Source organism: Myotis brandtii, unplaced genomic scaffold (assembly GCF_000412655.1).
Source record: "Myotis brandtii unplaced genomic scaffold, ASM41265v1 scaffold206, whole genome shotgun sequence".
Lineage (NCBI taxonomy): Eukaryota > Metazoa > Chordata > Mammalia > Chiroptera > Vespertilionidae > Myotis > Myotis brandtii.
This window is the reverse complement of record NW_005357691.1, coordinates 925301-948080: the sequence shown is the minus strand read 5'-3', so window position 1 is coordinate 948080 and position 22780 is coordinate 925301. Positions and strand designations below refer to the sequence as shown.

The following is a 22780-nucleotide window of genomic DNA, read 5'->3' as shown; positions in this document are numbered from 1 at the left end:
GCCAGCAGAGGAGGGCAGTTGGGGGCGAGATCAGGCCTGCAGGGGAGGGCAGTTGGGGGCAACCAGGCTGGCAGGGGAGGGCAGTTAGGGGTGATCAGACTGACAGGCAGAGGCAGTTAGGGGTGATTAGGCAGGCAGGCAGGTGAGCAGTTAAGAGCCAGTGGTCCCAGACTGCGAGATGGATGTCCAACTGCCAGTTTAGGCCCGATCCCTAATTGGAGAGGGTGCAGGCTGGGCTGAGGGAATGCCCCCTCTGTGCACAAATTTTGTGCACCGGACCTCTAGTTAGCTAATAATAACACTGACTATGTGCCAGGCACATGATTTAAAAGTCTATACCAGGTTTCAAGTTATACTACAAAGCCACTGTAGTCAAAACAGCCTGGTATTGGACCAAGAACAGGCATATAGATAAATGGAACAGAACAGAGAACCCAGAAATTGACCCAAGCCAATTAATATTTGACAAAGGGGGCAAGAGTATACAATGGAGTCAAGATAGTCTCTTCAATAAATGGTGTTGGGAAAATTGGACAGTTACACGCAAAAAAATGAAACTAGACCACTAACTTACACCATACACAAAAATAAACTCAAAATGGATAAAGGACTTAAACGTAAGATGGGAAACCATAAAAATCTTAGAAGAAGCTATAGGCAGCAAAATAGCGGACTTTTGTTGTAGCAATATCTTTACCGATACAGCTTCTAGGGCAAAGGAAACCAAGTAGAAAATAAACAGATGGGACTACATCAAAATAAAGAGCTCCTGCACAGCAAAAGAAACCATCAACAAAATTAAGGGAGCCCACTGTATGTGAGAACATATTTGGCAAAGATACATTTGATAAGGAGTTAATGTCTAAAATATATAAGGAACGCATACAACTTAACAAAAGGAAGATAAACAACCCAGTTAAAAAATGGGCAAAGGACCTAAATAGAGACTTCTCCAAAGTGGATATACAGATGGCCAAGAGATGTATGAAAAAATGCTCAAAGTCAGTAATCATCAGAGAGATGCAAATTAAAACAACAATGAAGTATATCAGCTCACACCTATCAGAATGGCTACTATCAACAAATCAAAAAATGACAAGTGCTGGCAAGGATGTGGAGAAAAGGGGACTCTAGTACACTGCTGGTGGGAATGCAGACTGGTGCAGCCATTATGGAAAACAGTATGGAGTTTCCTTAAAATATTAAATATGGAACTCCCATTTGACCAGTAATCTGACTTCTAGGAATATAGCCAAAGAAACCCGAAGCGCCAATCAGAAAGAATGTATGCACCCCTATATTCATAGAAGTGTTATTTACAATAGCTAAGATCTGGATTACTTAGTGTTTTCTACATATAAAATCATGTCATCTGTAAACAGAGATCATTTCACTTCCTTTTCTATTTAGATGACTTTTAATTATTTTTGTGTCATATCGCTCTAGCTAGGACTTCCAGTATTATGTTGAATTGAAGTTGCAAAAGTGGACATCCATACCTTGTTCTGAATCTCATAGGGAAAGCTTTCAGTTTTTCACAATTGAGTATGATGTGAACTGCATGCTTTTCATCTATGCCCTTTTAATGTTGATGTAATTTCTTTCTATTCCTAATTAGTTGAGTGTTTTCTTAATAAAAAAGAGTGTTAAATCTTGTCAAATGCCTTTTCTACATCTATTGGAACGATTGTGTGATTTTTATCCTTTGTCCCTTTAATGTGGTGTATAACATTGATTGATTTTCATGTGTTGAACTATTACTTGCATCCTAGGGATAAATCTCACTTGGTCATGGTGTATAATCCTTTTAATATGCTGTTGAATTTGGTTTGCTCGTGTTTTGTTGAGGATTTTTGCATCTATATTAATCAGGATATTGGCCTGTAGTTTTTGTTTCTTTTTTTACAATTGAGATAATATTAGTTAATAACATTATATGAGTTTCAGGTGGACAATACTATAATTTTTTTTCTTTTTTCTTATTGTTGAAAATATTACAGAAGTCCCCTTTGTTTGTTTGTTTGCCCCATTGACCTCTTCCACCCTGCACCAGCCTCTCCCAGGCCTTCACTACTCTATTATCTGTGAATACTATAATTTGATATCTGTATACACTGTAGTGTGCTTACCACCAAAAGTCTAGTTTCCATCTGTCACCATATACTAACCTTTACCCATTTTGCCCTCCCCCACCTTCTTCAATTCTGGTCACCATCAATCTGTTGTCTGTATCTATATGTTTGCTTTTGTTTTGTTTTGTTGGTTTGTTTCTTTTTTAGTTTTATTTTCCACATATGAGTGAAATTGCACAGCTTTTGTTCTTTTTCATTTGACTTATTTCACTTAGCATAATACTCTCAAGATACATCCATGTTGTTGCAAATGGCAATGTTTCCTCTTTTTTTATAGCTGAGTAGTATTTCACTCTATCTATCTATCTATTATCTATCTATCTATCTATCTATCTATCTATCTTTCTATCATCTATCTATCATCTATCTATCATCTATTTAATCACATGTTCTTTACCCATTCATCTATTGATGGACACTTTGGTTGTTTCCATATATTTTGTGCATAGTTATCCTATCTAATAAAGAGGGAATATGCTAATTGACTGCCACACCCTCAAAGATGGCGGCGCCCACAGCCACAAGATGGCCAGCAGGGGAGGGCATTTGGGGGTGACCAGGCCTGCAGGGGAGGGCAGTTAGGGGTGACCAGGCTGGCAGGGGAGGGCAGTTGGGGGCCACCGGGCCAGCAAGGGAGCAGTTAGGCATTGATCAGGCTGGCAGGGGAGTGATTAGGGGGTGATCAGGCTGGCAGGCAGAAGCGGTTAGGGGCAGTCAGGCAGGCAGGCAGGCAAGCAGTTGGGAGCCAGCAGTCCCGGATTATGAGAGGGATGTCTGAATGCCTGTGGGATTGGGCCTAAATCAGCAGTTGGACATCCCCTGAGAGGTCCCAGATTGGAAAGAGTGCAGGCTGGGCTGAGGGAAACCCCCCCACAGTGCATGAATTTCATGCATCAGGCCTCTAGTTGTAAATAATGGTGCTATAAACATGGGGATGCAGATATCTCTTCCAGATAGTGATTTTGTTTCCTTTGGATAAATACCCAGAAATGGAATTACTAAATCATATGGTAGTAATATCTTTAATATTTTGAGGAACTTCCATACTATTTTCTGTAGTGGCTGCACCAATTTACATTTTCACCAACAATGCACAAGGGTTCCCTTTTCTCCACATCCTCCCCAATACTTGTTATCTCTTGTATTTTTTATGATAGCCATTCTAACATATGTGAGGTGATAGCTTATTGTGGTTTCAATTTGTATTTTCCTGCTGATTAGTGATGTTGAACACCTTTTTGTGTACCTGTTGGTGATTTGTATGTCTTCTTTGGAAAGATGTCTTTTCAGTTCCTTTGGCCATTTGTTAATCTGATTGTTTCATTGCTATTGAGTTGTATGAATCAGATTTGTGATTTGCAAGTATTTCTCTCATTAATAGGCCACCTTTTCATTTTGTTGGTTTCCTTTGCTGTGCAGAAGCTTTTTAGTTTGAATAGTCCAATTTGTTTATTTTTTTCTTTTGTTACTTGTGCATTTTCTAAGTACTGGGCTTCAGTTTCTTTGAATTTCCTTGTTGTTTTTTTCTCTCTGTCTTTGTGTTTCTAAGAACTCCTTTTAAAATAGAGTCTGAGTCTTTAGCTCTCTCAACTGTAATCCTGTTATTATACTGGAGTCCTGTTGATGTGGTGGCAAGGTGTGCTAGAGGGGATGCAGTCTATAATGTTATGAATAAATTTCATTTTTAATGGACCTGGGTTCCTGAACTTTGACCTTTAGAAATATTCCTTAGCCTTTTCTTTTTCTCCTCTCACTTATGACAGGAAGATGAGAGAGGGTTGGAGCTGACCCCAAGCTAGATTCTCTTGGAGAGCAAGCTTTTATTATGGAGAATGTTCTAGGAGCTTTTCACAGCGGTTGCTTTTCTCTCTCCCTCTCTGAACCACAAGGGGATTTTTCTTAGATTTTTACCATGAGAACCTGAGATGCAGAACCCACAAAAGTGTTGGGGTCCCCAAGGCTGGGTTCCTGGGAGTTTTTAACTGTCAAGCTAGTTAACATTCAGACTCTTGCAATTTATCAAAATTACCATTTGTGTTTTCCTATCAATTATCGTCTCCAGTGGCTTCTTCTGAGGGAAACTGATCTCAGCTCTAATTCTCCATGTTTGCCTATCTTTGCAGATTTGAGGGTGGTGATTTTCTTGTAATTTCAATTCTCACTGGATCTAAAAAAAACAAACAATTTTCAGTTTGTTCAGTGTTTTTTCTTATTACGAAGACAGTAAGGATGACTTTTAAGCTCTTTACATGTCAGAGCTGCAAAAAAAAATCCGTTAATAATTAAAAAAAAATTTAGTGGTTGTTTTGAGGCTTTCCATATGTATCTTAACTTGTTAAAATCTAGTTCATGTTTACACTAATGTAATTCTAGTGAGATATACAGATGTTACTCCTAGTATAGCTGTCTCCTCTTTCCTTTTTGTGCTATTATTATTATATATGCTATTACAAGCACAATAATACATAGTTATAATGATTGCTTAATATAATTTTATATCTATGAATGAAACTGGGAGAAGAAAAGAGAGCAAGGATATATTTATGGCATTTGTTTTATTAACATTCTTATTTGTTTATCATCATTTCTTCTTGTGGATTTGAGTTACTATATGGTATCATATTCTTATTCTGATAGAACTTTGCTCCCAACCACCCCCATTGTACTGCCTTTATAAAATATATTACATTTCTATATGCTATAGGTCCAACAGTACAATTATATAATATTACTTTATAATATTGTTTTTATATCAGTTAAGAGAAGAAGGAGAAATATGTATTTATAATTGCATAATTACCTTTCATAATTGCATGATTACCTTTACTGGTATTCAATGTTTTTATATGTCGATTTGTATTAACATCTGAATTTACTTGTTTTTATGCTGTAAGTTGAGTATTTCTTGTAAGGTGGATCTTCTAGCAAAGAATTCTCTCAATTTTTTATTATCTGAGATTGTTTTCATTCCAAATTTTTTGCAAGATACTTTGAATGGATACAGAATTATTGGTTAGTAGCTTAGTGTTTTCATTACTCTGAGTATGTCATTCCGCTGCTTTCTGACCTCCATTAATTCTGAAAAAAATTAGTTATTAATCTTATTCAGCTTCCCTAGCCCATGATGAGTTGTTTTTCCTCTTTCTCTTTTTCAAGATTTTTCTTTTTGTCTGTCTGTCAGCATTTTTACTATAATTTCTCTGTCTGTGGATCTCTTTGCATTTATCCTACTTGGAATTCATTGAGCTTCTTAGATGTGTATATTGATATTTTTTCTCAAGTTTTGGAAATTTTTAATCATTATTTATTCAACTATTTTTTTCTACTTATCTGTTTCCTCTCCTTTTGGTACTCTCATCGTGCATATGTTGTTGTGCTTAAAGATGTCCCACATTTCTCTGAAGCTCATTCATTTTTCTTTTTTTCCCCCCTCAGGTTGTATTATCTCTGTCATTCTATCTTTAGGTTCATTGATTCTTTCTTATGCCAGTTGAGATCTATCATTGAGAACCTCTAGTGAAATTTTAAAATTCAGTTATTGTACATTTTAACTCCAGAATTTCCATTTGGTGCTTTTAAATAATTTCTCACTACTGATATTCTCTATTTGATAAGACATTGTCATAGCTTCCTTTAATTCTTTAAGCATGGTTTCCTTTTTTCTTGGAACACAATATAATTAATACTTTGAAGTCTTTATTAAATCTGACATTTTGTCACATTCACAGATCATTTCTGTTGTCTTCTCCATCCCAACCTGTGTATGGGTCACACATTCCTGTTTCTTTTTTTTAAATCCACACTTGCCAGGAATTTAGCTTCTTCAACTCAGAATTAAAGCTGATGAGATGTGCTAGTGAGATATTATATCCTTGAATTGGGAGCTGAGGGGAGAGAGAGACCTGTCTTGGCCACACTTGCCTGGATTGGAGCTTGTGTCAAGCTGAGCTGAAAAGAAAGGAGAGTGGGAGATAGCAGGTCATGGCGCAAATGCCTGAACTCTCCCTGTTCTGAGTTTTAGAATATTTTCTTGAATAAGTGTTTTTTCATGTATCATATGCCATTAAGACAATTTCTAGAGACTTAAAACTGTTGCCTTTATGGTTTCCACCAGCTATGCTTGTTTCACTGGGAAAGGTCCATGGAGCATCTCATGCCACCATGCTGAAAGTAAAACTCCTTACCATTTCCTTTTAAGCTCCTTTGTGCCACTCCTTGATCTCAGTGTGATTTTTTTTACCACTTTAATATTGTTTCAGTTTACAGTTCTGCCACCTAGAAGTTTTGTTACCCAAGGTAATTCACTTACTTCTAATCTGTAGTTTCCTCACTTGTAAAATGAGGATAAAATCACCTACCTTGTAGGGTTGGTATGAGGATTAAATGAAATAATGTATATGAAGTCTACAGCATAAAGCACAAGGTAGTTGTTGTTATTCCTCATTTCTACTTTATTCATCTTCTACCAGCTTTTAATTATTTTTTTTTGAAAAAATGCGATATTTCAAGTACACAAAGCATTCAGCTTAATTATAGCTGCAATTGGAGTCCTGTGTATACTTTCCAATATGTCCTGTTTCCCCCTCCCTCATCAGAGGGAACCACAGTCCTGAATTTGTTTTTATCATTTCCAAGAATGTTTGCATATATTACAACCTGTCTCCAATAAAGAAAAAAACCGTTCAAGGGCGTTTTTCCTGTGATGGGAACATAAATATCCTGTATGTATAAGGACAGATTTCTTAATAACAACAAAAAGAGATACCTACAATTCTTTTCCTTTTAGTCTGAGAACAGCATTCTGGATAAATATCAGGAAGAAATGGTGTACCTCAAACAACAGCCTTTTGTAGTATTTAGAGAACTTTCTGTGGTAACTGTGTGCTAAAATGTTACTGACTGAATTTACCCATATTATGAATTTAATTTTATAAATAATAATAGATATTTCTTCTAACTTTATGATTTAAAGTGTGTTACATTTGTTAATTTAAAGATTCACAACTTTTGGAGGAATTATTTTATGCTGTTTGCTTGATTTTGCTTAGTGATTTTTTTTTGAGATTTATAATATCCCTAGAAATGGAAGAAGATTCACTGGAGTCCTCTAGAATTGAATTTTTATCTTACTGGTTTTATTTACATGTAAGGGGTGAAAATTCAATTATAATACTTGGGATTTTCCTCAGATATGCTTCTAATATTACTTCAGCTACTTTATATGCTACATTTATGCTGACATACTAGAGGAAAAGCATAGCTGAATAAAATTTGCATAAAATTCAGATAGAAATCCTGTGTTAGCGGAAGGTTGCAGATGAAATAAGGACATCGGTAGATTTCTGTTCCTTTCCTGATGAATTGTAAGATATTTACAAGCAGGAAAATCACTCCTAGCCTGAGCAGACCAGTCAGTTGAACTGAATCCTTTTGGCCTGCAGGTGGCAATATCATACCAGAAATTAGTGTGGCAGTTGGCAATGAGAAAACATGCAGCCTTAATAAACACTATGATTGCCTGTTGGTACCTTGTAAAAAATGCAGTAATGTATCATCTGAATTTGGATATATAAGCAGACTCCAGCCTTGGTGTGTTCGCAGATTTACATATATTTGAATAGCTGCCCCAGTCTTTTACTATCCCCTGGGTGAGGTCTTTTGGGATTTCCCCTTTCTCTCCCCTCTGGCTTGCTGCTGTAGCTTATGTTTGTCCCTTACAAAAATACCCACTTTCTTCCCATGCTTCAGTATGATGTCCATTCTTTGCATGAGGGAGAGGGACCTGGAGTTAATAGAGAGGAGGAGAGATTTGGTGCTAAGACAGATCTGGACCTTACTTCTGTCTCTCTTGCAGGAAATACCATAAAAACCACAGTGTACTTTTCCTCTTGTTAGTTTTATTAAGTCTCTGTTATCACTGTTGTCAGCAGTGAAGACTTTAGGAAAAACCCAAAGAATTGTGTCTTTGCTTTGGGGACAAGGAGCATAGGAAAAAATCTGAGATTAGATTCTGTTCTGTTTCTGTCTTTGAGCATCCAGGGAAAGGAGAAAGTGAGACTGGACACAAACAAAATGTGGTGGGGACAAAAAAAGCAGCAGACAGCCTAGTCTCTGAGAATGGATAAATGAAAAAGGGATAATAGATAACTACCCAACCCAACTGAGCGGCATCCTTGGAATTTTCCACTGGCTAGAAGCCAGGGCCTCCCAGATCCTCATATCTCACCTCCCCTTTCCAGGCCACAGTGATTCCCATGAAAGGCTGGTATGGAGAGGAAATAAATATCTGATCTTTTTCTAGCTGTTCTAGGTAGAGTTATCATTATTCAAAGTAGCAATCTTATGCAGAGGTTCCACAAAAACACAGGTACATGGTATGGTTAAGCTCTGTAGTTATATTACAATGTAAGATAGTTTTCTTGAGCTTTCCAGCCCAACCCAGAACATACCAGAACCTCATCCACCATGAATTTTATGAGATAAATGTATGTTGAGTTTCAAAGAAAGTTTATACATTGAGAAATGCTTCTGTTGTGTCATATCATATATATATAGAACATATTAAGCTTGAAAAGCAAGTCTTAACTCACATTTCAAACAAGCTGTATAAAATTAAAAACTGCATTTTATAGACAGATTGTTCTTTGGTGTAATGATATACAGGGTGGGCAGAAGTAGATTTACAGTTGTTCATATAGAAAATAATACAATAATTAATAAATAATAATTAATAAATAATAATACAAGAATAAACTCTGTGTATCCCGTACTCACAACTGTAAACCTACTTTTGCCATAACCTGTATTGATTTTTGTGTATGTTAATTTGTATATTAAATTTATTTGGCTAAATGAAAATGTACATTTTATAATCTATTTATCATAACAGACAGTTGCTTTATGTGATGTTCTTTTGTTGTACTAGTATAATGTTCTTTCCTCTTTAAAAATTTATTTTTCAATTACAGTAGTAAAATGTGTTTTATTTCCAATAACCAGTGTTCTCATATTATACTAAAAAATTTGAAAGCTTTTTTATAATATTTAATAAGTCTAGAAGTTAAAATGCTGCATGGGAAGCAATAACAGCGAACACATTAGCATTTGCTTTTAAGTGTTGTATCACTTGTATTAATTAGAGTAGAATGTTGAGAATATGGGCGGTTACTTAGTCATGGAAAGAAAAAAGTAAGACTTGTTTAGTAAATTGAAAAGAAATTAGGAAAGTGATTTTCTCTAAATTACACTTCTACTCAAATGCACTCCCCAAGTTCCAGTTATTTTCCTAATTATATTTTATATTTCATGAATTTTTAAACCTCTTTGTGCACTTTATGCTTTTGGTTGGAAATTAAACATCAATTGGATTTCAATTAAAAATGTAGTTTTTAAAGATGCTATTTTAGCAAGGTATTTGCCTTGGAATAATAATAATAGTAATAAAAATGCATCTAATGACTACTTTAAAATTTATAAAATACTTTCCTATGCAGAGGCAGTGTGGTGTCATGGAAAGACCTGAGGCTTTAACTTCACATTTGGGTATGAACCCCAACTTAGCCATGTACATGCTGTTACTCATTCTTCTTGAGACTCAAGTTTCTCATCTGTAAAATGAGGATAACACCTGTGTTGAAATGTTGTGAATCTATAATAATAAAAGTGTAATATGCTAATTAGACCAGACATGCTTCCAGATGACCTTCCAGACGAAGCCAGGACTGCGAGGGAAGCCCGGGTCCCAGGTGCCAGAGGGAAGCCGGTGCCGGCAGCAGGGGAAGGAAGGACAAGCTGTATAAAATTAAAAACTGCATTTTATAGACAGATTGTTCTTTGGTGTAATGATATACAGGGTGGGCAGAAGTAGATTTACAGTTGTTCATATAGAAAATAATACAATAATTAATAAATAATAATTAATAAATAATAATACAAGAATAAACTCTGTGTATCCCGTACTCACAACTGTAAACCTACTTTTGCCATAACCTGTATTGATTTTTGTGTATGTTAATTTGTATATTAAATTTATTTGGCTAAATGAAAATGTACATTTTATAATCTATTTATCATAACAGACAGTTGCTTTATGTGATGTTCTTTTGTTGTACTAGTATAATGTTCTTTCCTCTTTAAAAATTTATTTTTCAATTACAGTAGTAAAATGTGTTTTATTTCCAATAACCAGTGTTCTCATATTATACTAAAAAATTTGAAAGCTTTTTTATAATATTTAATAAGTCTAGAAGTTAAAATGCTGCATGGGAAGCAATAACAGCGAACACATTAGCATTTGCTTTTAAGTGTTGTATCACTTGTATTAATTAGAGTAGAATGTTGAGAATATGGGCGGTTACTTAGTCATGGAAAGAAAAAAGTAAGACTTGTTTAGTAAATTGAAAAGAAATTAGGAAAGTGATTTTCTCTAAATTACACTTCTACTCAAATGCACTCCCCAAGTTCCAGTTATTTTCCTAATTATATTTTATATTTCATGAATTTTTAAACCTCTTTGTGCACTTTATGCTTTTGGTTGGAAATTAAACATCAATTGGATTTCAATTAAAAATGTAGTTTTTAAAGATGCTATTTTAGCAAGGTATTTGCCTTGGAATAATAATAATAGTAATAAAAATGCATCTAATGACTACTTTAAAATTTATAAAATACTTTCCTATGCAGAGGCAGTGTGGTGTCATGGAAAGACCTGAGGCTTTAACTTCACATTTGGGTATGAACCCCAACTTAGCCATGTACATGCTGTTACTCATTCTTCTTGAGACTCAAGTTTCTCATCTGTAAAATGAGGATAACACCTGTGTTGAAATGTTGTGAATCTATAATAATAAAAGTGTAATATGCTAATTAGACCAGACATGCTTCCAGATGACCTTCCAGACGAAGCCAGGACTGCGAGGGAAGCCCGGGTCCCAGGTGCCAGAGGGAAGCCGGTGCCGGCAGCAGGGGAAGGAAGGCCTACTCTTGCACGAATTTCATGCATCGGGCCTCTAGAATTAAATAAGAACCAATGTATGCAATGATCTTAGCATGAAATAGTAGCCTTACAAACCCCAAGTATTTAATCTTAATAATTGTAGTAGGAAGTAGGTTTTATTTCTATTTTACAGATGAGTCATCTGAGGCTAGGTCACTGATCCAGGGTCACCAGATCTGTTGTGTTTTTGTTTGTTTTGTTTTAGTTGAAAATCCATTATTATTATTTTTAAATTTTTTATTATTAAATTTACTGGGGTGACATTGGTTAGTATGATCATATAGGCTTCAGGTGTGGGTTTCTATGTTACAAGATCTGTATCTTGCACTGTGTGCCCACAGCAAATCTGTTTTATGACTCCAAGTTTTGGGCACTTCCCTCCCTTCAGCTGCTTTTGGAGCAAGATTGCAAAAACTGCTAAAATAACATTAATTATTAAATGTGACCACTCAGATGCGATTTAGCTTTCCTTAAGGCAGCAATTCTTAGTCCTTTTTCCCCTCTGACACATATGTGATACTCAAGGAAGCTGAAACATTAGCTGAAGCTCCATCCTTTTCCCTCCCGCTTAAAAAAAAATCATAGAAGGAGAATGTCTGTTAATAGGGATAACCTGTAACCCACCCCATTCTCAACCCTCCTAGTATTTAATAATGATAAGTTTCATTGAACACATTTCACAGCTTATTGCAATGCATCACAGTTGGGGACCACTGGATAAGATGTGTCCTAGGGAGAATAAGTTGTTCAGGGTTTCTGTTGGAGAGTGACGAAAAAGATTGGTGGGGCCAGTAGGCGTCTAAAAAAAAAATAAGACATGATCTCATAGGCAATCAGAGGTTCTCGAGTAGGAAAGCAACGGGATTAAAATGGTGGTATTCAGAATAGTTCAGAAATGAAAAAGCCTAGAAGATCACTTGGGTTATTGAAGTGAACCAGATAAGATGAGAAAGCCTGAACTGAGGCAGTGGCAGTGGGAATGGAAAGGAATAAACAGATATAAGAAGACTTGTGACTGATGGGATATGCTTGGGCAAGCAAAGAGGTAAAGGGATCAAGTGATAGACAAAAGTTTCAAACTATGCTTTAGTTAGGCAGTAGGTGTTCTTTAATTATATTTTGTGTAAATGTATATTAAAATGATTTTGCAGCCTTGGGACTCAATATCCTGTTGGTGAAGACAATCCACAGGGTGCTTAAAGGGCAGAGAAAGTACAAGCTGAGAATAGATATTTACAGGACATAGTTAATAAACTATTAATACACTCTCCTTTATTTTTAACCAAGTTGTTTGGGTAGCTTGCTATACTGGTTTCAGTTCCTAGGCTAAGTGACTTTATAGTTAGTCATACAAACATGCTGCTATCTGAATTTAGTACTTGATTCTGGAACAATACAAGTGGGTGCTCCGGTGATAGGGAGCACTTGGTGAGTTGCTACCCTTGGCATCTGACCAGCCAATAGCTAGGATGTTTGAAGCAACAAGCAAATAGCTTTTAAAACCTGATATCGAGGTCATCTGATAGACTGTATGCCCTATTCCCATGAATGCAGTCTCCTTATAGGTAGGGATTTCTGTTTTGTTCATTGTGGTATTCCCAACAGAGAGTGGAGCCTGTTGCTTAGTAGATGCAATAATTGTTGGATGAGTAAATGAAGCCAGGGTTCATGAATGTCTGGCTTACCACTGTAGCCCCAGCGCTCTGTGCAATGCTAATTGCATAGAGGAACTGAATAAAGGTTTATTGGATTAAGTTAAAATGAAAGGGACAGCATTTAGTCCAGTGAAACAAAATTTTATTTTGTTTTGTTATGTGAAATACATTAAATAATGTTCAGTTATTTTTTTTCATGAAAGATTAAGCAGTAACAAATTTGTATTTGTCCTTTTGGTAGTGATGAACTGGAGCAATTTATGGAAAATCAAGGTGCATCCAGCCCAGGTATCCTCATTTTAACAACAAGCCTCAGCAAACCATTCATGAGACTGGAGAAGTATGTTACTCTCTTGCAAGAGTTGGAACGGCATATGGAGGTAAGGGAAGGTGAGCTTTTTAAAGCTCATGCACAAATTATGGGGCTCTGCTCTTAGAGGAAGCTGTCAGTCTGCCTTCAAACTTAACCTTACTGCAGAATTCAGAAAAAGCCCTAGTTTCCCAATTTACTTGATCCAATCTCCCCTCTTCCCAGACTTTTGGTTTTTCTTTTTGTGCAGCAAAAAAGGGGGCATTTCCCCCCTTCGGAATATTCTTTACTCTTTATGCATTTTTATTTATTTTTTCCAGCTTTATTGAAGTATAATTGACAAATAAAAATTGTGTATATTGGGTTTTACAACATGATTTTCTTAAGGTGTATAATGTGATGATTCAATATACACAAATGTCGGGGAATGATTACCACAATCAAGTTAATGAACACATCCATCATCTCACATAGTTACCATTTTTTTATACTGAGAACTCTTCAGATCTACTCTCTTAGCAAAAGTATACAATACAATGTTATAAACTATAATCACCATGAACTTATGTTATCCACCCTTTACTATTAAATATTCATGATCATTCTTCTTTCTCCTTTTCCCCTCCCAGCCTTGGTCCTGTTGCTTCCCTCAAGTCTCTGCTAACTTGTTGACTTAGGTTTTCTTCTGCCCTCTCATCTGTAGATGGTGGTTCAATCAAAATCATCCAGGAAATCTTATGTTCTGGTATATGAACAACCTTATTGTGGGATATAGACAGGAATATTTATCTCTAGAGCTCTGTGGTCATTCAGCTGCCTGACTTTGGATTATAATGGAAGATTCTTGTATTTCCTTAAAGATTAATAAATGGGTCCAATATTAGTTTATCTCTCTTTGCATCTATACATCTACATCAAGGTCCCCTCACATTTTTGTTTATAAACTTACAATTAACTTGCCACAGCTGTAACATAGCCATATGTTTTCTAAATATTAAGATTTCAGTGAGGCCTGATAGTTGATTTTTTTTTTTACCAAGAGCCCAGGCACTCTTATTAAAAAACAAATAACAAGGATAGCTTCTTGAGCTACTCATGAACATGGGGTTTTGAGGTGTGGGTGGGAAAGGAGAGCCTGCTAGGGGAGGCTGCATTCACCCTACTTGCTCTTCCTGTGTCTGGGGAAAGGTTTGAGGTTTTAAAAGGTTTGATTATCTCTAAAAAAAAAAAAAAAAGGTTGCACACTGCTTGTCTTGTCAGCATTTGTAAGGATTGAAAGTATTTACTCTGAGCAAAACCACATTCTCAGGTTATTTGACCTGCCAGAAAGCTGGAGGCAGTGGGGAACTAGTAGTAAAGCCCGCCGGAATGAAATTTCAGTTAGGGCTTGGGAAGGTGCTGACCTCTGGATGCCTTTCCAAAAGCTTAAACAATTTGATGAACCGTTTGAGGTTTGCCCCTCCTTGCTTGTCACAAAAATCCAGAAACTAGTGGCCTCAGTTTCTGTTACTGCTCAGTGCTGAACTACGAATATACACTTAATTTGGAGAGAAAAATCCCCAGATCTCCTACTGCCTGGATCCTCTATCTTGGCCTTCCTTGTATCAGAGCCCATTTCTACTTCTACCTCCATTTGCTGTCAGTTACCTGTCTTGGCTGCCTTCCATTTTCCACCATCAGATAATACACACCCTTAGCACTGATTCACCACCAGTGAGACACTTGATCCAGCTTTCTGATTGTTTAGTATGGCTGATAGCTAATGGAAGATAGAACCTGAACTTTACAGCTGATTTGGGTAAGGATAAATTTAAGTATAAAAAGAATACAACCTTTCCTTTCATTAAACAATGCTGGGTTTGGCTTGGGTCAGACCCCTAGTCTGTTCAGCTCTGTATTTTATCACCCAAGGCTGGTTGAGCAGCAGATTGTCTTCCCGTTACTCCAGCTGAATTCCAAAGGTTAGGTACATATATACCCCCAATGTTAGATACATATCTATACTTCATATAACCCCATATAGGTGTATATCTATCCCCAAGAAGCTCTACTTTTCCTTCATAAATAGTTATGGAGATGTGCATTTCTCAAAGCAATTTTTTTATTGATTAAGGTATTAAAAATGTGTGGTCCCCCATTGCTCCCCCACCCCCCCAATCCTGCTCAAAGCAATTTTTGAAGCTGTCCACTTTTTGGGGTTGTAAGTACTATGGAATTGCAGACCATATATAATAACTTTGCTTAAGAAGGCATATATGGTATAAAACTTGGATTTCCCCCCCCATTTGCCATTTGAGTCTGCTGAAAGAAAAAAGAAGCACTTTAGGAGATAAAATTGGATGGATTTTTCTCTTAACCACCACTCTGTTTCCATAATTCCCTATCTATTGTCATTTACTAACAATGTGACTAATGATGCCCCCAATTATTTTTTTATTAACAGCAAAAAAGGAAATGGTAACTTTTGCCTCAATAACCATACCTAATATGTGGTTATCAAATATAATGATGTGTTATCACCCATTTTCATATCTTTTAAAAAATTTATTTTATTTTAGAAAGTGGAAGGGGAGAGGAGAGAGAGAGAGAGAGAGAGAGAGAGAGAGAGAGAGAGAGAGAGCAACATCGATGTGAGAGAAAAACATCAATTGGTTGCCTTCCCCATACGCCCTGACTGGGGATTGAACCCACAACCTTTTGGTGTTTTGGTGTATGGACAACACTCCACCAACTGAGCCAGAGTGGCCAGGGCTTAAAAATTGATTCATTGCTCCACCCATCCATGCATTCACTGGTTGCTTCCTGTATATGCCCTGACAGGGGTTCAAACCCACAACCTTGGTGCATCAGGGCAATACTTTAACCAAATGAGCTCTCTGGTCAGGTTTTAATTTCTTAATCATCTAATAATTGGCGGTGCTGAGATTCCAAATGCTCAAATGCTTTCTTTAAATTTTTACATTAGCATACATTAAAATTGACTTTTTTCTTTTGATGTCAGTTTTATGACATGCATAGATTTGTGTTACTACTCCCACTATTGAGATACAGAAAAGTTCCATCATCCCCAAAATTTCCTCATTTTGTCTCTTTGCAGCCACACCCTTCTCCCACCTCTAACCCCTGGCAACTACTGCTCTGTTCTCTTTTAATATTGTTTTAAAATGTGCTCATTTAATAGGATACACATCCAGATCATCAAGATGTTCTGAAAGCCATCATAGCATTCAAAACTCTCATGGTAGGTCATGCTCTAAAATTATATTTCTCCATTTTTATGCTGTGTTTCTAAAAGAGTAATTTGTGTGTAACATTTATTTTCTTATGAAAAGGTCTTTAGAGTGGAAACAATAAGCTCTAGTGACAATATTGCCGGGATTGATTCATTTAAATTTGTCTTCCAAAAATCATGCTTACCTAAGAAAGGTTGCCAGTCTGAGGGTATAAAGCACTCACATTTGAAGTCTCTGCCACATTAAGCATTGCTGTGTAGGTGGGGGGTTTCCTTTAGTCTCTTTGTCTTTACCCCTGTGTTGCTCACCTTATGTTGGTGCAACTTGTTGTTCACTGACTGACATCAATACTAGATTCATCTACTTATGCCAAAAGGTGTGAATTTATTCTTTGCATATGAAAAAAATCTTCATCAAATGTAAAAGGAAAAAAAAAACCTACTAAAATACAATTGCTTTATATAGATTGCTATCGAATGTGCCTGTAATCTTGTATCTTGAGCATGATAGTTAATGACTTCTTGATACCAACTGATGTAAAACCACTTGGTGGCATTTTAGGAGGAAATAAAACATTATTTTGGGCAACTGACTAAGTTTAGCTTCAGTTGAGACATTTCTGTAGCATTCTAAGTGATTGAGATTAATGTTTAGTTATTGATTCTTGCTGTAAGGTTGTGATGCAACATTCACTATCACCTCGTTTTTATTGCTGTTGAAAGATCAGTACCTGACATGTCCATGGTTAAACAGAAAATTGAAGACCAGAATAAGGAACTAGGTTAAAATTGCTCTTATAGATCAAAAACAGTCTAATATTGGCAGTTTTACACAGTTCAACACATGTTGTAAAACTTGCTTTGATGGTGATAGTATATTTATTGCACTATAGATGCTTCAAAAATATATGTACAATGAATTTATTTCTTCAAGTTTCCATTTTGCTGAAAGTGGCAGGATAAATTTTATAGAAAACACATCCAAAAAAACTGACATTCATTTGCAAACAGTGACATAACTAATCATATGCTTATTTTTATATTTAATTTAGAATGAGTACTGTTAAATTACTCTAAGATAATTTCACACTTTCTGAAGCAATGGTGTGTGTGTATGTATGTGTGTGTGTGTGTGTGTTGTATTGTATTGTATTTATATCCCACCTATTGTTTCTTGGTTTGTATTTTCCATTTGTACTCATGAAATTCAGGTGTATCTCTTTTTTTCCAATCCTTTTAGGAATAAAAATTGATTTAGTATTTTTAATAGAATTTACTAGTAGTTCCTAAATAAAGTATAGGGTAGTACATATGTTTTATTATAAGATTAGTTTGATTCGTTGTGGCATAAAGAATTAATTTTTCCCTTTTTCTGTAATTCCTGGAGTCACTTTTTATTTTTATTTTTTTAGTATTTTTTTATTGATTTCAGAGAGGAAGGGAGATGGAGAGAGATATAGAAACATCAATGATGAGAGAAAATCATTGATTGGCTGCCTCCTGCACACTCTCCACTGGGGATCGAGCCCACAACCCGGGCATGTGCCCTGACCGGAAATTGAACCATGGCCTACTGGTTCATAGGTTGATGCTCAACCACTGAGCCATGCTGGCCAGGTCTGGAATCACTTTTTTTAAAAAAATTAAGATGTTAGTTGATTGGAAACTGAGCATGTATTAGAAAAATAAAATTGCTTTGTAATTAAAACACTATTTATGTAGGTAGACAAGATTGAGAGGAGCTAGAGCAGGGGCATCACCCAGAAGTTCTGAATCTACCAATTGGTCTCCTGGTTCTGTTTGATGTGATTCTGCTACTTGTCTTTCCATATTCCTTGCAGGAATGGAGAAACAAGCTCCTTCCTCCATTTTATCTTGATATTTTGGCAAGATGAAAAGTAGCTCTTCTTCACAAAACTTTTGGAGACTCAAGCCTAGAAATTGAGAGTAGTGGATTTCTCCATCTGTCAAGACATTGGTGATGGGATTCATGGTGAAGAATAGGAACGCTGTGGAAGTCTATGAGACTCAAAAGCCACATCTTACTTTGGTCTTGTTTTAGGTCTGTTTCATAAGAATTTCTGTTCCTCTGCTTTTCTTCTATAGGGACAGTGCCAAGATCTAAGAAAACGAAAACAGCTGGAGTTGCAGATACTTTCTGAACCTATTCAGGCATGGGAAGGGGAGGATATTAAAACATTGGGAAATGTAATTTTTATGTCACAAGTAATGGTACAGTACGGAACATGTGAGGTAAGATGTTTCAAATCTCAACACCATTTTTTCCATCTTTCACGTTTTTCTTCCTTTATTTGTTCTTTAATTAAGGTCAAATGCTCGAACATTCAAAGAAACTGAGCACCTATTCTTTGCCCAATACTGCTCGGTGCTATGGGAGATAGGAAGACAGAACACACATTGTTCTCTGCCTTCAAAGAATTCCTTAAGAACAGATTAAAACACAAGTTGCAAGTAGAAAACAAACCAAAATAATCAATGCCAGTTTGTGCAATCTCAACAATAGACTCTATTGACATTCAGAGAAGGATATTTTATGGAGAGTAAAGAAGAATATTTTATGGAGATAAGATTTGAGGAGGAGGGCCATGAAGAGGGAAGGAGAGGATTTTGTAAGGTAGAGGTCATTTTTATTCCAGAAGAGAACAGGAAATGGTCTTTTTTTCTACAGCACAGTGAGGAAGCCAGTCTGTTAGGAGCAGAGGAAGCATGTTGGGCAGAGTGGAGAAGTTGATTGAGTCAGAGTCAGGTTATGAAGAACCTTGGATGTCAGACAAGAATAGTTCACATTGACGCAGCAGGCAATAGGAAACTATGAGACTTTGGTAGTAGAGAAACATAATGAAAGGGATATTTAATCTGACAACCATATATGTCAGGCAAGCTGGAGGGGGTGGGGCTAGAAACAGAAAGTGTAGATGAGTTGGAAAGTGATAAGTACCCCTGATGAAGGTAGTGGTGGAGAGAATGAAACTTAAGGGGCAAATCTCAGGCATGTTTAGATGGGAAAGTTTATAGGAAGTTGTGACATATGGGCTAGAGGAAATAACAAATGTAATTTAGATGTGTTAGCTTTCAAGTAACTGTAGGTATCCAGGTGGAAATGTCTTGTAGGTAGCTGTTAAAAAAAAGTATAGAAATGTGGGTGGGAGGTCAGAGTTAGAGGCAGAGACTTAGATGTCTCTGACAGATGGGCCTTCCAAGGAAGTAAATATCCAGAGAGAAGCACAGAGGGCTGAAGATGTATTATGTCTTTTAGGAAGGGGGTAGAGTAGGGGAAGAAGGTTGATTATGTCAACTGGTATGATTTATCTGGTGTTAGAATTGCCTTCCCACTCTTTTGAAAAAAAAATATATTTTATTGATTTTTTACAGAGAGGAAGGGAGAGGGATAGAGAGTTAGAAATATCGATGGGAGAGAAACATCGATCAGCTGCCTCCTGCACACCTCCTACTGGGGATGTGCCTGCAACCAAGGTACATGCCCTTGACCAGAATCAAACCTGGGACCTTTCAGTCCGCAGGCTGATGCTCTATCCACTGAGCCAAACTGGTTAGGGCTGCCTTCCCACTCTTAAAACATCTTCCTATGCTCCCGGACAGGTCTCTGTCAGAGATTCATTACATAGGGTTAATAAGCAATCTCATTTAAAATGTAGATACTCTGGGGGAGGTTAATGCAGAGAGTTTAACTATTAGAGTTTCACACCTTTGGATAAACCTCTTCGATGAAGGGAGGAAGAATCACTGCCTGAAAGAAAAGACAAAGAGGAAGATAGAGGAGGACTGGGAGAGTGTGGAGTCATGGAAATTCCAGGAAAATAATTTGAAAATGGTCAGCCTGCTGAGTGCTACAGAAGGTTCAGAGGTCAAGGAGCATGGAGACCAAGAAGAAGCCATTGGATTTCGCTAGAAGGCAGTTATTGATTAAGAGAACAAAGCAAGTAGGTAGGGATCAATAGGGAGAACATGAAGGCAGCAAAACACAACCCAGTTTCCCCCCTTTCTTATCTGATTAAAATTTAAAGCAGGGAAACATTATCTATTTATAGACCAGTGAAATATAACAAGAAGTGGTATTTTGTATAAGTAGTCACAGGGGCAAGTGAAGGCCTATTATGATAGGAAATGTGCATATGTTAAAAGCAAAAAGAAAAAGCTGATTGAATAGGTGAGGCTGCTGGAAGACGGAGGTGAGATATCTATAGAAGGAAGCCAAGGAAGAGAAAGATGTGAAAGGATGGAGAGCCCTTGTTAGAAGAGTTAGCTTCAAAAGGTTGCTCTTCTCAAGTGGGAAGAAGAAGATGGAGATAGGTATAAGGATAATTGCAGCTAAGATGGCTGGACATGTAAGCTGAATGTAATTGTTTGCATCTACTAATTGCATATCTGTTTAAGGAGTTCAGAGAAATCCTTCTGTGTAAAATTTTCTTTCGTGCCATTAAAAAGTATTTACTTCTCTTTATATATGCAAAAACTATCTTGTTCTTACTGATTAAAAGTAATTTTATAAATAAGAATTTAACATACATGTTAGAACATAATAAATTTCCTATCACCTGAAAACCTCTTTATTTTGCTACTTTTCAAAATAAAATAGTTTTCTGTTTGTGAACCTAGATAGTTATCTTGTGCTCTGGCTGCAGCTTGGGCAGGAAGGCATTAATTATGTGACTCTCAGGCTTACATACTTGGGAAACAACCAGGGTTATTTGTATTTAATTGTTATGTATGGGAAGGAGAGAGACTTGGTTTATATCCATTTCAAAATAAAATTCAACTAGTTCTGTGCTTTTAAATTGAGTATCTTTCTTTTAAATTTGCTGTTCATGTTTCATTGCCTTATGTAAGATCTATGTTACAAAATAGTAATTCCAGAGGCTATGTTTATTGATTTTAGAGAGAGGAATGGGGAGAGAGAGAGACAGAAAAAAATAATTGATGTGAGAAACATTGATAGGTTGCCTCCCCGTACATGCACCAACTGGGAATGGAACCTAGATATGTGCTCTGACCGGGAATCAAACCCATGACCTTTTGGTGTACAGGATGATGCTCCAACCAACTGAGCCACACTGGCCAGGGCCAGAAATTCTTAACAAATAAAATGTCCAATTTCTATTCTTCATTTAATATTTTTCATTCCACTTCAGGAAAAAGAGGAGCGGTACCTCATGTTATTTTCAAATGTCTTGATAATGTTATCTGCAAGTCCTCGGATGAGTGGCTTTATCTATCAGGTTAGTAGATTTCATATAGAACCAATAGCAGGACTCATAATTAACAGAGGTTTCCATCCAGATGCAATATTTCTACTATAACATTAAAAGCTCCATCCAAAAAAGGCAGAATGTTCTGAACCTTCATTGTAATTATATAGCTTAGAAGAGCGGATGTACCTTAGATCCTTTATGTTACTATAATGGGTTTATCCTGAATGTCCACTGCGCTGGTTATAAATGTATAAACATAAATATAAGTCTGCAACTAGATCAATTAGCAAAAGCATTTTACAGGTCCATATTATATCATTACTGTTAAAAAACTATAAAGCTGGAACCTCATCCTAACAGTCTCATCATATGGTTTGAATTTCTGAGATGCAAATCATTAAACTCCTTAAGAAATTAAACTTCCTTCAGTCTGTTCCCTAAATATGGAGTATTATAAATTACTATTGCCTCTTATCTTGGCCTAGCAATTATTAATTTTCATAAAATTTGAGTCTTTGTTTACTGATTTTTCATGAAAATCTGTTAGAAAAGTAAGCTGTTTATAAATCTTGACCTTATGGTTTAGGATGTGCTAGCAAAACACAACCCAGTTTTTCCTCTTTCTTATCTTATTGAAATTTAAAGCAGGGAAACATTATCTATTGACAGACCAGAGAAATATATCTAGCCATAATCCGGCAGTGATTCCTGAGAGGGTCAGAAAATCTAATAGAACTAAGCAGAGACATGTGCAACCACAGAATTAATGGGAAATGTTCTTTTTTTTTTCCTGGTAGGGAAAAATACCAATAGCAGGAATGGTGGTGACTAGATTAGATGAAATTGAAGGGAATGACTACACATTTGAAATCACAGGTAGGTAATTTTCTCTTTTTCATGTAGCTACTTCAAATCCTTTTTGGAAAGAAGTGGGGTTTAAATAAATAAATGCTATTATTTTCTGTTATATAATTCACGAGTAACTTTTGCATGGGCATGACAAAGTATATATCATTTCCTGGGATAATTAGGGTACAGCTATAGAACAGAGAAGTCTCCTGGTCATTCAAAAGCCTCAGCTTTGCCATTAGTTTCAATTTTCTCTTGAATAAGAGCTACTTGTTAGAGCTAAGAAATAACAAAATGGACTGATGTTAATGCCATTTTCTCCCCTTTCTGCCATCTATTCCCTGGTGGCAGAGAAGCCAAAGATGTGGAATTTTAT

The 22780-nt window shown here is 36.4% G+C and overlaps 1 protein-coding gene across 3 annotated transcripts in view; it reads left to right on the top strand.

The window, feature by feature from the left end:
- Positions 1 to 22780, top strand: part of ARHGEF6 (Rac/Cdc42 guanine nucleotide exchange factor (GEF) 6) — a 122003-nt gene that overhangs the window by 79653 nt on the left and 19570 nt on the right. For all 3 annotated transcript variants that reach the window (XM_014538935.1, XM_005865334.2, XM_005865335.2), the window contains exons 10-14: positions 13024 to 13162; positions 16274 to 16333; positions 18431 to 18577; positions 21496 to 21582; positions 22353 to 22431. In XM_014538935.1, the coding sequence (XP_014394421.1) occupies positions 13024 to 13162; positions 16274 to 16333; positions 18431 to 18577; positions 21496 to 21582; positions 22353 to 22431 (512 nt within the window). The remainder of the gene's footprint in view (positions 1 to 13023; positions 13163 to 16273; positions 16334 to 18430; positions 18578 to 21495; positions 21583 to 22352; positions 22432 to 22780) is intronic.